The sequence below is a fragment of the Phoxinus phoxinus genome, assembly GCF_949152265.1.
Source record: "Phoxinus phoxinus genome assembly, chromosome: 5".
NCBI classification, from domain to species: Eukaryota; Metazoa; Chordata; class Actinopteri; order Cypriniformes; family Leuciscidae; genus Phoxinus; species Phoxinus phoxinus.
The window spans coordinates 10,499,514-10,516,993 of record NC_136880.1 but is presented as its reverse complement, the minus strand read 5'-3'; the positions used below and the strand labels follow the sequence as shown (position 1 = coordinate 10,516,993).

At 39.0% G+C, this 17,480-nt stretch overlaps 2 protein-coding genes across 3 annotated transcripts; both read right to left on the bottom strand.

The window, feature by feature from the left end:
• Positions 1-4,451: 4,451 nt before the first annotated feature.
• Positions 4,452-7,735, bottom strand: LOC306998818 (uncharacterized protein). 2 transcript variants are annotated; one of them, XM_079613167.1, is made up of 5 exons: positions 7,685-7,735; positions 6,704-7,285; positions 6,431-6,574; positions 5,728-5,983; positions 4,452-5,600 (listed from the first exon to the last, which is right to left on the bottom strand). In XM_079613167.1, exons 1-5 carry the CDS (start codon positions 7,724-7,726, stop codon positions 5,467-5,469), a joined length of 1,158 nt encoding a protein of 385 aa, XP_079469293.1. In that variant the 5' UTR covers positions 7,727-7,735; the 3' UTR covers positions 4,452-5,466. The 2 variants fall into 2 exon arrangements, with proteins under 2 accessions (XP_079469293.1, XP_079469294.1); XM_079613168.1 differs by lacking the exon at positions 5,728-5,983 and having other exon boundaries at positions 5,472-5,600.
• A 3,317-nt stretch (positions 7,736-11,052) lies between these two features.
• Positions 11,053-12,166, bottom strand: LOC306998938 (putative nuclease HARBI1; the record flags this gene model as incomplete). The annotated part of the gene is made up of 4 exons (XM_079613336.1): positions 11,929-12,166; positions 11,706-11,818; positions 11,519-11,630; positions 11,053-11,429 (listed from the first exon to the last, which is right to left on the bottom strand). The coding sequence occupies exons 1-4, from the start codon at positions 12,128-12,130 to the stop codon at positions 11,053-11,055; spliced, it is 804 nt and encodes a 267-aa protein (XP_079469462.1). The 5' UTR covers positions 12,131-12,166.
• Positions 12,167-17,480: the final 5,314 nt, after the last annotated feature.

Below are 17,480 nucleotides of genomic sequence, written 5' to 3'. Positions count from 1 at the left end.
CATTTTTCCTAGCCTTATTTTAGCCTCTGATTTGAACGCTATGTTTGAAGGGGCGTGTCTGTGTGAGACTTCAGTGTAACCGGCCACTGCTGTGATTGGCTGACATGCTTGCATATGAAATAGCTACTTATTACATGTGAAACTCTCTCGAATACTTTTACTACAGTTATTATACGTTTTTACTATTACAGCTATTGAGATGAACAAATCGTCAGAAGTTTTTAAAGGGCACCTATTATGGAATTTTGAAATTTACCTTTCATGTAGTGTGTAACATAGATCTAAGTGAACAAAAACATCCTGCAAAGTTTGAAATATGAAAGTGCCCCGTATATAAAGTTATTGTCTTTCAAAAGTAAGAGTCGACTCGAAGTCATTTTTATGAATCGTTAGAAGACCGAAGCTTTTTCTCTGACTAGATGACGTCAACTTGTCAAGTTATTTGAATACGATACGGCCACTTATTGCGCTCCAAGGCCAGCAGGGAAACATCATGGCGACGAGACGCTGTGTTCTGAAGTGCGACTCAAGACAACTTTTTTAATCTGCCCAAGGAGGAGCATTTGAAGACTAAGTGGCTACAATTCATATACAACTATACCACAGAAGTATAGTCCGAGCCTTGTGCTTTGTTTGCGCCATTTTGAAGACGATTGCTTTACCAACTTAAATGCAATCAAACTTGGATTCGCGAGCCGGCTGATATTGAAGCAAGGTTCAGTTCCAAGTGTATTTGCATCAGCTTCTTCCTCCGTATCACAACCTGTAAGTGTTATTAATAATTGTTGCTTTTATGTTTTATGTAGCATGCTTAATAATTATTTTGTTTGTTGTGTACGCACCGTTTAGCTTCTAGGTCTTCAATGACAATTGTATTGATATATGTGAAGTGTTTGTCGTTGTTTTCGGAGTTGTCTTAAAGAATAGAGTAATACCTCGTAGTAACGTAACTGCATTTTTTTTTTTTTTTGTAAAAACGTTATGTTTATGCATCGGGCTAATGCAAACAAAGACTGATAGTGTTTTTACAATATGAACTCTGGGCTACATGCTCGCTAACATAACATTAAATTCTTCATCTTATTTTTAGTTTTTTACTACAAACTAAAGCAGTGGACTATAATCATTATTATAACAAAATTGAATTGATAAAAGCATCATTGTACTCCGTGTTAAAAATAAGTATTATCTCTCTGTAAACACTGCTGGGTCATCTGACCAATCAACGCAGATTAGCGTCGCGCAAAGGAGGGGTTTGGAAAAATGAGTCGTTGAACGAATCATTTGGGAGTCGGTGAGCAAATCAGGTAAAAATAAATGCATATTATACGACAACAAAAGTGTTTTTGTCATTGCATGCATGTAAAACTGTTGTTGGGGACTCCCAAAACAACATTAGGAACATTTTAAATGTCATAATAGGTGCCCTTTAAAGTATTTAGATCTATTCCCATCACATAAAATGTTGCGATGAGTGATGAGCATTGTGCAGATGACAGTCTGTTGTTGATCGCGAGAATGAAGAGCTTATCATTGCAACGCAGTTTCTGCACTCTCTCTGCTTTCACCAATGCAAACACGATGATGTAAATACAGTAAGAGCGATCATGTGCAGTGTAACGTGCGTCATTGATTTCATAACGAGTTTGGCAAGTGTCCAGATAAACTCGATCGCGCTGTGTCCATGAGAAAATGAGCTAGGAAGTAGGAACGCGTGCGCGCGATTCCTACAAAGATTGTTCTTTGATTGCTTTCTGTAAATAATTTATTCACAATTTAAATACGATTATTTTCATCCTACTAAAAGAAACGATGTGAAGTTGATATTTTAGTCACTGGCTTGACTTACTTAGGTACAGCAGTATTAAACGAATTGAGAGAAAGATTACCTGTCTGAACTTGAACAATTACACATCAGAAAGTGTTGCTTAGTAACGTTAGCTAGATCGATTTATTTTCAGACGTTCGTCGAGGCAGGCTCTGTATTGACCCAAGTTGAGGAAACGGTCGTTGGTGAAATGTATGCCGTAAATGTAAACTTTGGGGAGTTGTGTCGGCGCATTTCCAGAGAAAATTAAATTAATCCACTGGTTCTTGGTTGGATGAAGGAACTAAAAAAAGGCTTCGGTGTTCATTTGTACATCCAATTATTGAGCAATTATTATGCTTCGCTCGCTCAAAAGCCATGATATCTCCCGTGGACAAACTAAAATCACGCGCACGCGTTCCTACTTCCTAGCTCATTTTCTCATGGACTGGAAATATTCTCTGGGCGGGCAAAGCAGAGAAAGGGGAGGTAACATTTCCTCCTTATGACGTCATAAGGAGGAGATTCAAGATCAGCCCGATTGAGCTTCCACTTTCCCGATTGAGCTCACAAATAAGGTTTAGTAACTACTCTGGCTTTCACTGATGACTTGGTGCTGATTAGAGGATCTTGGAGTAATATGACCCACACCTTGCTCCTGCTGGACGAGTTCTGTCAGAACACCTACACGATAGTTCCCTTCTCTAGGAAGTGTTGCAGCTACCCTAATACCGGTCTTAAAGATTATAATGAGCTTTAATAGAACAATCCAAAACATTTGCAATGAAAAAGGAACAGATTGTGCATGGCAGACACTGGTTATTGACTACATATTTATTATTTTATTGCATATTTAATTAAACATTGATGGCCAGGTGGGTGTGGGAATGAAGGTGGACTAGAGGTAGATCTGCATCTTAGGATGAACCATCTCCTAAAGCTGTTTTGGTGGAGAAAAGAAAAAGATGTTAGAGCATTTCATAAGTAAAAGTTACTGTGGGTTTAAATATACTTATTTCTCACAAAAAATATTGGGTCGTAAACACCATGTTAAATGTAGAAACATGAACAATACTGTCAACAATAGATACTACACAACTGTGGCATTGAAATCAGATTAAATCTCACAGTATTTAATAAAAATATTTATTTTGTTTTGCTCATTTACCAGTATTGCTGTGAAAGCTGACATCAATGAATAAAACAGAAAATGAAAATTTGTAGCGGCTGCGTTATATGGGAATTAATTTTGTTAATGGAAGGAATTATTTATTTAAACTATGTCTGGGCTACATGAATCAGATGTCTTGGAGATGTTTGAACATCTGATGAACATCTTTAAAAGAGCGGATTGCCGACGTTCTAAATTATTTACGTCTTATTTACATAGCCTAGACGTCGTTCTAACAGCTGGCAAGGACGTCTCTGCGACGTAAAGAATATGAGCACACGCCCTAATATAAACGTCTTCCAGATGAAATGACGACGTCACACAGATGTCTGCGCGACGTGCGTGTGCTGGGATTACTCTCTAAGCATATTTGTATTATATTTCACTCCGTTTTGATTAGCTTATGACACTGATTATCATGCTAAAAATACTGCATTATGCGTAATGTAGCTTATTTGCGAATATCTGCTGCTTAGGTGTAAATATGATTTAGTGCAAATATATTTCAGCCTCTGGTAAAATGTGATACTGTCTAAATACTAGACAGTAGACATTATATTTTTATATATAAATGTTCTGTTTTGGTTAGCCTATGACAATTATCTTGCTAAAATATTTCCTTATGCACAGATGATTGTGAATACAGGTGTAAATGTTTGAAATGCTCTAAATGCGTGCGGTCTATATGGCCATCAACAGATAATCGCGGTGACGCGGTCTATGGCCCATAAATAGATATTTCTCCGTCCTATGGCCCATCAACAGATATATACATGCATTGTGTGTCCATACCCATTAGTTGCCCATCAGTTTATTTTGGATAATGTATGGTAACAGTTTATTTTTTAGGAATGTGTCTGCATCACGCTCTCCTTCTCCAGCACCGCAGAGGGACATCACGCAGGTGTCGTTCAGTTCTCAGTGTGATCGAGAATCAAGTGCACAGACGTAATATTTTACTGCTGAAATGTAATTGTGTTTACATCATCATAATATACAAGTAGGGCCTACCTATTCTTGTGTGAAATTACAAAAACTGTTGTCTTTTTTTATTAGTGATTGATAATGATAATCGTCGCTGTCCGATGAAAACCGCGTATGTCCATTTTAAAACACCATCACCAAAATCCACCTCATGGCAGAGTTCACAAAACTCCCTCACATAAATTTAAATTGGGCGGTCACCTTGGCTGAGGCGGAAGAGACGAATTGCTGGGTCCATGTTTGGTCTAGTATTCTGTCATGAATTCACTGGAGGCAAGCTGGTTGAGAACCCAAACACAACTTTACAGGGTGTATACAGTAATAAACAAGTTAAATTTAAGACTTTTTAATACCACATCTACATAAAATTTAAGACCAAACTAATGATGGAAATACATATCAAAAGTGTAAATATACAGTAATCTTTCCAAGTAAACACACTGATGTTTGTTCAAAATGAACAGTATGGTAACATGACAATCCGTTGAGTTTAAGAACATTTAGAAATGTGTGTAATGCAAAAAGATAACACAAAAATGTCATTGCGGTCCAAAATTATATTTATTATTACAATATTTTCAGAACATTTAGGTCCCATGAACAAATGCTACAATCAAGTAAATGTGAATAAATGTGTGTGTGTGTGTGTATGTATGCGTGTGTGTGTGTTATGTCTGTGTTCTCATCTCTCTATATAACCTGTATGTTTACTCCTGAACTGTTGTGAATATACTTGGTAAACAATTATATACTGTATGAATTTTTTTTTTCCTCAACTTTTTTCTTTACTTAAAATCAACCAAAATAAAATATAAAATACTAATAATAAACAAAACACTGACATGGCACTTAAGAAAGCCTTTCCCAAAGAGTGTACTTACCGACGTATAACAATGTACATGTGCACAACAGAACATACGAACCCTAGAAACAGAGGCAGGAAGGTAAGGAAGAGGGTGAAAATGCCTGATGAGACACTATGGCATATGCCTGAGTTCTGCTGATTTAACTTCCAGTTCTTTCTCAACCTCTTTGAGTTCTGCAATTTTTTCTTTGTATCTTTTTCTGAGTATGTTTGACTTTGTGATTAGCTGGGCCATGAGTGTGCCTGATTTACCCTCAGCTTGCTCTGCCAGTTTGTCTGCGTCTTTTTCCAGGCTGTTTGCTACCTCAATCCCTATCATCTTCTTCTTTTTCAGCTGCTCAGTCTTCAGCAACTTTTCTCTTTTCTCTCTGTGCATTGCTCGCATGCTTTCTTTTTTCCTGGTCCAGGTGTAGTCAATACTCAGACCTCGCTGAGGGTGCAGCTGCCAAAAGTTCCTTTGTCAGAGGTACTTTGAGAACCCCCCCACAGACAGAGACGTAGTCACATATCATCCTCTGAGCAACCACTGTGTCCTCCTTCATGTTATCAGTCTCTATTTCCTTATTTACAGAAAAGCCCCTCTCAACCGTTGCTTGGCCATGGGAGAGGAGCAGAAGTTTCCTGCAGAATATCCAGAGTTCAGGGTAGGATTGATTGAGGAGTCCATGCAAAAAAAACATCCAGTCTTGTACGCAAGGGTTGGAAAGAGGAGAAAGATTTATCTTTTGCCTCCAGAGACAAAAAATGTCCAAATTGTTGGACAATCACATCACCTGTCGCAAAACAGATACAAACAAAAAATTATAAATAAATCAATGTAATGAAAATTGTAAATATATAAATATCACATTAAGTAATTGTGACAATGTACATTCTGCTAAACTTCTAAATCTTAAGTACCAGCAGAGACGCCTCCTGACAGCTGGTGATCATGCAGAAACCTCTGAACAACTCCTTTCATTCTTTCATAGCACAAGTCGGGGTCTGAGAACATGTTTGTTGGGTCCAAACATGCCATCTGCCTCACAATGGTGTACTTCAGTGGGCTCTTGTCTTGCACTTTCTTGACAATGTTAGTCAAACACTCCATGCAGTCTTTTCTAAATGCCAATACACTGAGCTCACCTACGCTGCTGTTGTGCCTACTCTGGAGTTCCTAACAGGAAGAGAGGGGCAGGGCCTATGAGACTTACTTAAGGTTTTATGCAAAAATTTAATGTTGATTTCCTGTACCTCAACTAGGGCTGTCACGATATGATATTGCGATTATCGTACATAACATATAACATATTATATATATATATAAATACACACACATGCTTGTATATAATTAAGAAACATTTGCATGTATATACTGTATATAGATTTATATATAATTTATATTATATTTAAATATTGTATATCTAAATAACACATTTTTCTTAAATATATACATGCATGTATGTGTATTTAAATATACAAAATAATTATACACAGTACACACACATTTATGATTTAAATACAAACTTTTATTTTGCATACGATATTTGCAATATCGCAATATCATATATCGTGACAGCCCTAACCTCAACCATTGTTTGATATTTAACACATTTGCCTTTACCTTTAGGACTCCTTCTGCTCCTAATCCAATGTCCACATCCTTCAGACGAGCCCTTGCTTCCTTGGCAGTTGTGTCCAGTTTGACCATTTGCAGAGCTGTGATGTTACTGAGGACCTCTGCCTTGATGAACCTCTTCAGCAGGCTCTGAGAACATTATACATTGAAACATATATAAATAACAATACAAATTAAAACAAAGTGTTGTAGGGGAGTTGTTGAATTCAAATTGAAATTTCATACACTTTATCCATCCATGGCATGCTATTACTGTACCTTTATGAGAACAGCCAGATCTTTACTGATGAATGGCATCACAGGCTCATCTGTCTGGTATTTTGTCAAAAAAGTGGTGAAGGTCCTAGAGACAGCCATGGAGAAGTGCAACTTGGCAATTATGAGAGGGTCATTCCGTGCCTCTTCAAGAGTGTCATAGGATGATGTTCTGGGGTTTGGAAGTTTTTTCTTTGTCACTGCATCCACATACATCACGATCATTGGCCATATTGTAATAGCCCTGTCGACAACGGGTAGGTTTTCTATCCAGCGATGCCCACAGAATGGTAGCGGAAACACAGATGTCTTGGTCAACGTGCAGAAATCTTCTCTTCTAGCAGGGGTATTATGAAAGAGTGTATGCAATGCCCTAAGCACTTTCTCCAGCTGCCAGACAATGAAGCCACATTTGAAGGCATTGTGGAGTGTGTGAAGCCCACAGCTCCCCACCACAATCAGTTGGGCACTTCCAAATGCCTCTGCATGTTCCTGTTGGAGTGTTGAAAAAAACTTCCAGTTGACATTTGGTCCATCCATTGAGATAGAAATCATATTTCTCAGGTCAAGCTGCTGCACACACTCCTGAAAATAAAATAAAAACATGCAGACATTAGCAATACAACAGTCAACACATCTTATTTCTGACACCACCTCTTCAGATTAATGTCAGACTGGGTCAGATAAAAAAAACAATGAACACTTTATTTATCACAAATTAAGCAACATTAGCCATCCCTATAGCCACAGTGTATACTATTTAGACATTGACAGGTAAACACCAGAATCTACTACAATTCTAAAACTCGATTTGGCTGTTTTTATTATTTTATTTATTTTAACTTGTCTAATTGACATAGTGCCCTATCCATAGTTGTTATTCACTTCATAACTCAGAAAAGCTTAACTATTATGATACAATAACAAATACAGTACAAAAGTTTAGTTAATATAAATATATATATAAATATATTACAGACTTACTTTGAAATGCTGAAGTAGGTCCTCGGCAGTTGCATGGCCCATAAACTGTGCTCCATAAAATCTTGACTGGACATGGTCATTTAACCAGTAAGTCCAGTTGTTTGCTTTTTGTCGTCTGGTTCAGTGCCTCATCAAACACAATTCCGTCATTAGACCTGTATGAATGGTGGCTTGTCACAGTTCTCAGCACCCAAATCACCTCTGCCCGGAGTGTTGGCGTAGAGCCACAAATTGCACGGATGTCAGGTGGGATTGTTGGCTGTGGATTTCCACATGTAACATCCAGCGTTGTAGCGTTGACATCGTTGCTAGCGATGGAAATTGTGGAGCAGAAACTAGCAATTGCAGGCTGCTGGCTTGCCTTAACGTGAGTTTGGTGTTTTTTGCTTTGCACATGTGATTCCACCGCTCTGATCCCCATTGTCCCAAGTTTAAAATTCTTCCGACACACAACGCAGTATGCTTCGTAAGCATTTCCAGGTACTGACCTTAACCAGGAATACTCGTTCTTTTCAAGCCATTTGTTGTTGAACTTGCATTTCCCCATGTTGCTAGCAATATTAGCTACCTTCTGTTCTGTATCAACCGTTGCACACAATCAAAAGCTGAGCAGTACGCTCTGTTACTATGGTTACGTTCTGAACTAACCATAAACAACGCAGCGCATAGACTACCGGGCGGGAAGAAATATATTTGGCTGAACAGATTGGCTGCATTTTCGCGGTGACATGAGAAAAAATATTTAAGACCCATCAAATCTGAAAATAAGACAACATAATACTTTTTAAGGCCTTATTTTCAGGAAATGTTAAATAAGACTTTTTAAGGACCCGCGGCCACCCTGCTTTAATTAACAAATGTAGCCAAACACAAAACAAAGGCATGACAACTGAAAACAAGAACCTGGGGCCTGTTTCAATAAGGAGGTTCATACAACTCTGAGTTAAAACTTGAACTCAGAGTTGACTTACCTTGAGATGGGAAACTCTGAGTTTTCGGTTTCAGATCAGCTGAAATTAGTTAGTTCAATCAACTCTAAGTTGATTGACTCTGAATTAAGCGCGTGCACCACAACTATAAAAAGCCATTATCAATGGAGCGCAGATATTATGTCACCATGGCAACGGCGCCAGACAAAAAGCGGTCTTCATATTTTTCACCAGCAGAACTGGATGTGCTTATGCAAGCATATGGAGAGTACGAACATATATTTAAAAAAAAAAAGCAACACGGCTGCAGCGGCATAGGACAGAGAGTTAGCTTGGGAGAAAATAGCTGCTCGAGTCAATGCATAAGTTTACATTTGAATTACTTTTATACTGTGTTGTGTGTAATTAATTACTAAGTAATCTAAAAACTGTACTTTAATTAAAGCGATTACTCCGTAATTTAAAGTAAAATCTGATGTAATGACATCAGATTTAATGACAGTCATTAGTCATAAGAGAAAGTTTCCCAATCATTCTATCCTGCACTATCTCCTCTAAAGTGGGTAACACACTACCCACAACAGAGCCTGCCAGGCAGAACCGCAATTAGATTTTATAATCAGTGTTATATAAGATGATATACTTTTTTTATTTATTTTTTTATCCTGTTCGTATAATCATAATGCTTTGTAAAAAGGATACTTGAGAACAAGACTTGTTGTTGTGTGTATGTTGTCTGTTGTTGTTGCCGTCTATTTATTCATTGTGTTTTTGTACTGCTGTGACATATGAATTTCCCCCTGGGGATTAATAAAGTAAATCAAATCAAATGTAATTGCATTAAATGCTGCATAGACTATAAAGCAATTCTGTATAAAATAATAGTGGATTTAACATCAAATTTTAAAAGATATTTCAAGAATAATTCATGCAATTGTATAATGTTTATTTGAAAGCATTAAAAGTGCAGTTTCTTGTCTCTCCTTGTATTGTTCAAGTGGTTGATGTTGATATGGGATTTAGAAAGTAATTAGTAATAAGTAGACCAATACTTTCTGGAGATAGTAATTATTACATTAATCTAATTACACTGTTGAAGATGTAATTTGTAGTTAGTTAGTAATACAAGTAACTTGCCCAACTGTTATAATATCAGAGGTGAAACTGGAAGAGCATGTTATTCAACCTAATTTTACATGATTGTAGGTGCAATCCTGCAGGTGTTAAAAGAACATGGCAGCAGCTGAAAATGAAATATAAAAACGTAATTCAATCAGGTAAGGCTTGAGCATATCATGCTTGTAGTCTACCTGACTTTACAAACATTTGACATATTAAATAACTAAATAGCATCTAGTGTCTAGCAGTGCAGCAGCATTTTTGACCTAGGTCTAAATGTTCATTCTCATTTGACTACTCAGCCAACAGAAAGAAGGCAGAGGCTCGCAAAACGGGGGGAGGACCTGCACCACCACCTCTGACAAATGGCCCTGAGCCTGAATGCTGGAAGGCCAATGGCTGAGGGAATTCCTGGAGGGACTTCATCAGAGCCAGTCACTCCTGAAGATTCAAGTGCCTTCATAAAATGTATGAGGTCTACCTATGTGTTTTTTTATATAGGCTATTTGTGATCTTTCCATTTATTTTACTTTGGGATGGGTTTTTCGTTGGTCCCAACAGATTATGATGGTAAAATCTGTCTTTTGGAGCCTCCTGTCCCAACAGAACCACAGGCAGTTGTAAGTAGCCGACTCAACACAACAGAAATTATGACAAATAGTGTTATAAAGTGTACTAAAATGCTAATCTTCACAGGATGATGGGGATGAAGAAACCGTTTCTGCTGCCACAGAGAGGCCTACAGAGGTAATGTTAATAGTATGTGTCTATCAAACAATCTACACATTCACATTTCTTCACCTTTTTTATGTGGAGTAGCCTATAGAATCTAAGTTTATATCCAAGTATAAACGGACATCTCTCACCCCCAGAGTGTGGAAGAACAGCAGGAGGACGGTCCATCAACTTCTGGTGCACAGATGAACACAGTTCAGTGATTTTCAGTAAATGCCACAGTTTAATTCTGTAGAATTTTAGAACTACATGATGTAACTGTAATCTACTGTATTTTCAGTTGCCAGTTAAGGAGTTATATAGACTTCTTCTTATTAAAAAGATAGAAAGAAACGGCAAAGAACTTATATACTTGGACCGCCAGATCCAAAAGGCAGATCTAGAAATCGAGATTCTGAAACTAAAGCTAGAGGTGAGTGCATGGTCACAGGTGAATTCTAAGAAGTATTGAAAATATATTAAAATCTTTTCTCTTTTCTTTTTTTGAATGTGTAGGCAATAAAGAACACCATATAAATTGCTGTGATTTTGTGTTTATTCATTTTTATTTTACTTTGTGGTTGGTGGTGGTGGATATAATGTGTATTAATCTGAGAAGACATTGTGGCATATCATATCCCGGACTACCCTTCCATCCTGGAAATCTGCCGGGTTGATGGGGTCTTCCTCTGGGTCTTGTATTTGTAGGGCAGGGTGTTGCTCCCCTCTAATTATTGCAATATTATGGAGAACAACACATGCCACAATAATGTTGCAGGCCCTTTCAGGGGTTACCCTGAGGTGACGTAGGCACTGGAAACGTGCTTTCAACAGGCCTATGGTCATCTCCACCCGGGCTCTCGTCCTGCAGTGTGCCACATTGAAGCGGCGCTGGGGGCCTGGTTCAGGTTCTGGGTAAGGGGTAACTAGTGTTGGTCGGCATGGGTAACCCCTATCTCCCAGCAGAAAGCCATCAATCTCTCCTGTAAGAAAGATCACATTGCTTTAGAGCAGCATAGAAGTTTCCCTGTAAGTGTGTAGTGCATACATTGAAATACGTGCATTTACTTACCCCTTTCCAGTCTGTTGCTCAGGGTTGACTCACGATACATTCGTGAGTCATGAACAGAACTGGGCCACTTGGCCTCCACATTTGTAATGAGATGTGCAGCATCACATATGATCTTGACAGTGCAAAGAATCAGACATGTTATAGTATTGTGATGTAGTCTTTAGGAAATAGTAGGCTGTCAGTGTACCTGCACATTAATACTGAGGATGGACCTCCTGTTGACATAGTCAGCTTCATTTTCGGAAGGTGCAATGATGGGAATATGTGTGCCATCAATGCATCCAACCACATTCGGAAATCCTAAAAGGAATTCTAATTATTAGTTTACTTCCAGGGGTCGCAGCAAGATGCTCTTAACTGAACGTCATTTATCAGGTTAGCTCATTTAAACCGATTTATACATCACTGACCTGCAATCCTGTGAAACTCCTCTTTGATGGCTCTGATGGGTTTGTGCCCAGGAAACAGCACAAAAATTCTCAAAAAGCGCTTAAGAGCGAGGCATACTTTCCTTACAACTCTGCAAACAGTAGCCTTACTAATATGTTCTGCATCCCTGATGTTATACAGAAAACTACCATTTGCCAAGAAACGTAATGCAACGCAAAGCATCTGCTCGGATGTAAGAGCACGTGCCGCAATGGCTGATATTTCTGATGTAAGGATGGATGAGATTATGGATGTATCTAATTGACTGTAAAGAAAAACGGTTCCGCTCAAATAAAAATGAATATGGATATGACAAAAAATCCACTCTGGGCCTCAAAATCCTCTCCCAACGTAAAATGTAACTCCCTACGGATTAATGCAGCCTCTTCATCCACAGGATTGTCCATAAAAGGACATGCCATTTCATTCATTAATTTGATCCGCTCTGCGTGACTGAAATGTGCGCAATGAATGAATGTACCGAAAGAATGAATGAGGTGTTTAAATACCACTTCCTCTTTAAAAATGGGGAGGAGACCGAAATAAACTCTGGGTTTACTGAAAACCTGCTCCCGACCAGGTTAGGTTCACAGAGTAAGTTACCATGGTAACTGAGTATAAGTTACCTCTCTTTCAGAAACGGGCTTGACTTACTCTGCTTTCTCGGGTTTGATTTACCTCCCATTCTGAAACGGAAAACCCAGAGTTTCCCTCATTTCAGGGTTAACATACTCAGAGTTTTTACTTAACCTCCTTTCTGAAACAGGCCCCTGGATAAGAAACATGACACATTGAATACTAGACACAAGACATAAATACAGACTAATTACAAGACAAGGAACACCTGTGAACAATGATCAGACGATTAACTAATGACAAGACACATGGCAGGCTCATATGACAAACAGGGAATCACATGACAAGAGACAGAAACATGACAATGACCAGAACAAGAAACAAAACCCAAACCGTGACACAATGACAGAAAGAAGTACAACAAGCCAGTTATATACAGCTGTAATATACAAAAATTGAAAGTCAAAAGGGCCCATTGTGAAATTAAAAAAACAACAACCTGTATAACATTGCTCTCTGGTTCTGAATCACTGTCCTCAAGGACTAAACGACTAAAACTGGAAGTGCTCCTGGATCAGACATTCTGTTGTTATTGGCAACTGTAAAATGTCAAGAAAATGGAAGACACAGCAAACCTGTTCCATGACAACACTGCACTCAGGTTCAGCATCCTCAAGGTGCACCTTAAAAACAACATAAACATGGATTTCATGTGAGCACAGTACAGCTATAGACAATACTATAAAACAAACTGATAATTTCTCAAGCTCTTCTCATGTCTCACCTTTGGCCTTAAATAAAGTGCAGATCGTTCTATGTCAGCCTACATTTTGATGTTCCTTGGTGTCCTTAATTCAACCGGCAAAACATGCACTGTTCTGTGGCGATCTACCCAGCAGAACTCATATTCTTTTTTTTTTAATTGAGGAAATGTCTCTCTTAAGAGGTCATCGAACCTCTTTGCTGGAACATGGAGTGATGTTGTTAGTTTCTTTAATGGTACAACTAAACAAGTAAAAAAAATGTTTTAATTCAAAGTGCTTATAATGTACAATCCAACCAATCACCGACAGGGAGTAGTGGGTGTTGTGAGGTTTTGCGCTTGTGTACGGCTGCACGCGAATTCGTAGCTGAAGAAGAAGCATAATGTCGCCTACGTTAGCTAGAGCTACCCAAGTTTAGTCGAGCTTCACTCATATCTTTTCAAGAAGGATATTTTCACACACAGTTCACATGCAAAAAAGTCAGCACTAGCAGCTACTCACCTGTCCAGAAGAAACAAGAACAAGTTATTTAAGTTCTCTCCACCTTTCAAAAGCTTTCCCGATAATTATTTGTGTCTTGGAATAAACACGATGGTATTCCCTCGCCCTAATCCTCTTCCTCCTCTTGGGGATTGACTCAGCCATGTTCAATTTCTCATTCATTGATAGACGCTGGCTTCTTCTTCAGCTCCGACTTCGTGTGCAGCCGTGCACGAGCGCAAAACCTCACAACACCCAGCCCCTGTCGGTGATTGGTTGGAACACTATTTATTTTGGTTGAAACCAATTGTTTTTGTGTGCAGATCACAGAACCTAGGCTGCCTACAGAGACGCGATTTTTTAACGACCTGCTTGTGGGACGGGCAGCTAGCGGATAGGAAAGATTAAATGAATGTGATCATTTATGTTTGGGCTTTTTTTGGGCCTGAAATCGCTGATACAACCTTTAAAACACACTAGACATGGTTATTCTGTACATTTTGAGCACTTTGTGTGAAATTTTTATTTTCTCCATCAAAAGTGTGCTTCCACTTTAATTGAGCGTGAGCAGCGCAGCAAAAATACTCACTGCTGCTCACGCGCTACTCCTAATGCTGGTGTGAATTCACTCATTAGTTAACATGCACACCGAAAAAATATGAGCTGCTCACGCTTGCAGTGTGAAATGGCCAGGTACGTTTTACAAGACAACGATATGCTAAAATGGTCAAAACGATCCCCATTCACACAGATCCGTGAAAAGGACTAAAACTCTGTATTCTGCTGCCAGGCCATTAGATGGCGATGAAACACTATAGACTGAACACGTAATATGCATGTGGATGACGTCATCGTCTTCAGAGATTCGTGTTTTTGTTGTTTACACGGAAACCGTTTTCAAAAACTTGCACTTTGAAACCTGTTTTCAAAAGTTTGCGTTTTCAGGCACCCAGAACGCTGTTGTCGTGTAAATGAACGGCCAAAACGCATAAAAAGTAAAAAAAAAATTTAGATGAATTTTGCAATGAAATAAGAATTGTGATTCAATTAAACACGTTTGTGAAGTTAATAGCTAAAACATAAAGTTGCTCATTATAGCATCACCTTGTGGTCTATTTTCACAAAATTCAGTACACATTTTCACTCAATGTATGAATATATACTTTTTTTAATGGTAGGCCATTCAGAGGCCACTCTGATATGTTAGCACCTCCACCAAAGAAGATAGATACCAATTTTAAACTTCATTGATCACATGGTTGCAGAGTTAGGGCATTTTCACACTAGCACTTTTGGTGCGCACCCGGGTTTGAATAACATCAGAGTTTGGTTCGTTTGGATGATGTGAATGCTGTCTTCCGAACATGCGCACCCGCGAACCGTACTCGAGTCCACTTAAAAAGGGTGGTCTGGAGTACGGTTCATGTAAACTCCAGTACAGTTCGCTGCTGATATGAATGCAATCGTACCAAATCACGGAAAGTGAACCACTATTGATGACGTATAATGTATAATGTGGTCGACAGGACAGTCGTCAGTGCGCGTGTGTCTCTTACCTTCACGAAAAGCGGGATTGACGCACTGCAAGCAGAGAGATGAATTATGCTTGCCTGTTGCCTCCGCAAAAATTGTCTTCGGCGGACAGCCCGCTGTCTTTGGAACGATTTTAGTACTTTTATGGCAGACAGACGCAAGTGTGTTTCTGTATCTTTTCTTTGAAAACAAAAGCAAAGGTTTAAAAAAAAAAGAAGAACAAATGTAAAGCGAGCAATTCTATCCATTTTGACGCCTTTTCATTCATAGCGGCGCCGGTTACCAAGCAACACGATTACGCGCCAGCTGCAGCTTGATGATGGCAAGCGTACCGCGGTTCTTATACAAATAATATAGTGTGAACACAGCAGGGGAGCAATCGAACTCGGGTTCGGAACAGGCAATCGAACCAAGTGTGAAAGCGCCCTTAGTGTTTTTTCAATTATATCACCCCTATTGGCGAAATTTGACTAAACTTGGTGTGTGTCTCTTCAGAATGTCATGTTGTCTCTGTGTCAAGTTTCATTATGGTTGGACATTGCGTTCAGCAGATATAGGTCAACTCATAATAATGGCTGTTGCCGCAAGCACGCCGGCGTGATTTGCGCGATTTGTTTTACATAGCAGCTAAATAAACTTAAAATACTCCGTCATATATGGTCATACAGACTTAATAAATGTGAAAAAAGAATCTGTGAGATGTCTACTTTTGTATGTGTCCACTTACAATCAAAACAAAACGTTGTGCTTTTGTAAAATAAAGAAATTAAACAGGGTGTGCTTTCTGCCTCTCCGTCTCGTGAACTTTTTTTTTCTTGAGCACGTCTCTAAACATAAACAAAACTCAGCGAATACTTGTCACACATTTGTGAGCTCTATATATTTATAATCATTTAAGTGTGTAGTTTTAAATGATCCGATTCAAAACGAAAACAAATATTCTCTGTTTAAGTCATTTGTATAAAACCAACAAGATATCCAGGTTCTCTAACCCTTGCTCATTAGTTTTAATGTGACCACACCCACAAAACATAGAGATGCAAATCGTCCATGCGTCACGCAAACGCGCCCATTACCTCCACAACAAAGCGACGCCAAACTTTATCAGTCCTCTGCAGTCGTTGAGTTTGGAAGACACGCTGTGAGATTATTGGATTTACACCAGAAGAAGAACGCGATTTGAAGACAAGAAAGATTTTAAAGCAGCACTAGGTTACTTTTCAACCTTAATAATATATTTCCAAGTCTCTTGTGATGGTACATCGACTTACAATAGGTTGAATGACACGTCTGCCATAGCCTGACGGGGTCTGTAGCGTTTTTAATTGTACTTTTAAACTTCGGGTTTCGGGTAGTAACCGGCGAACAAAGAGAACTACAAAATTCGACTGCTTTACGGCATATACGTCACTTCCACCACCACCCCCACTTCCTTAAAATCGGACGTGCGAGCCAAACTAGCGTTTGTTTGCCAAATGTTATAGTCATAGCCGAAGCAGACAGAACAGCAAGAAAGCAAAGGTTTTGTCGGAGGAAAGCAACAAGAGGAAACGAGAAAGTGATCGTATTAAAGGCAGAACGAGGATCAACATTGGGCCAGCGTTGTCTCGCTGGCGTGAGCTGAAGGAGGAGGAGGGGTGCGCGTTGCCTCCCGGTTTTCCAGGGATTATTCTCTTTTTTGAGCGACAGTCCCAGAAAATTCCTATTCTTTCCCGGGACACGAATTGTCCCGTTTTTTTGTGAAAATGTACTTCTAAAGTAGAATTTCCTGGTTTCAAATTAAACCGTTTCCGTCTACTGTTACTGTGTTTCCTTCATAGTTGTGTACAGTACATCCAATCCTGTGTCCGTAAACGGGTAAAAACCATGGTAAAAACGGGTAAAACAGTGGATTGGCCAATGCCAGGCGTTTACTTTTATTTGATTGGAAGCTCAACTTATCGCCTAGCAACTGCCTGTGCTGTCGGTCGGTCGGTCGCGCGCATCAACACACATCAAAGATGATACAGTGTGAGTTTAGTTGCTAGCTAGCTTTTTAAAAACTGTCTATTTACATCTATTGTGTGAAATGGGGAGAGAGACGGACGAGGAGGATAACCACTTTCTATGAGGATAACACAACAAAGTCGGATGAGCCACCAGTGTCAAAGAAAATACTATTTACAACCTACAACTCAGAC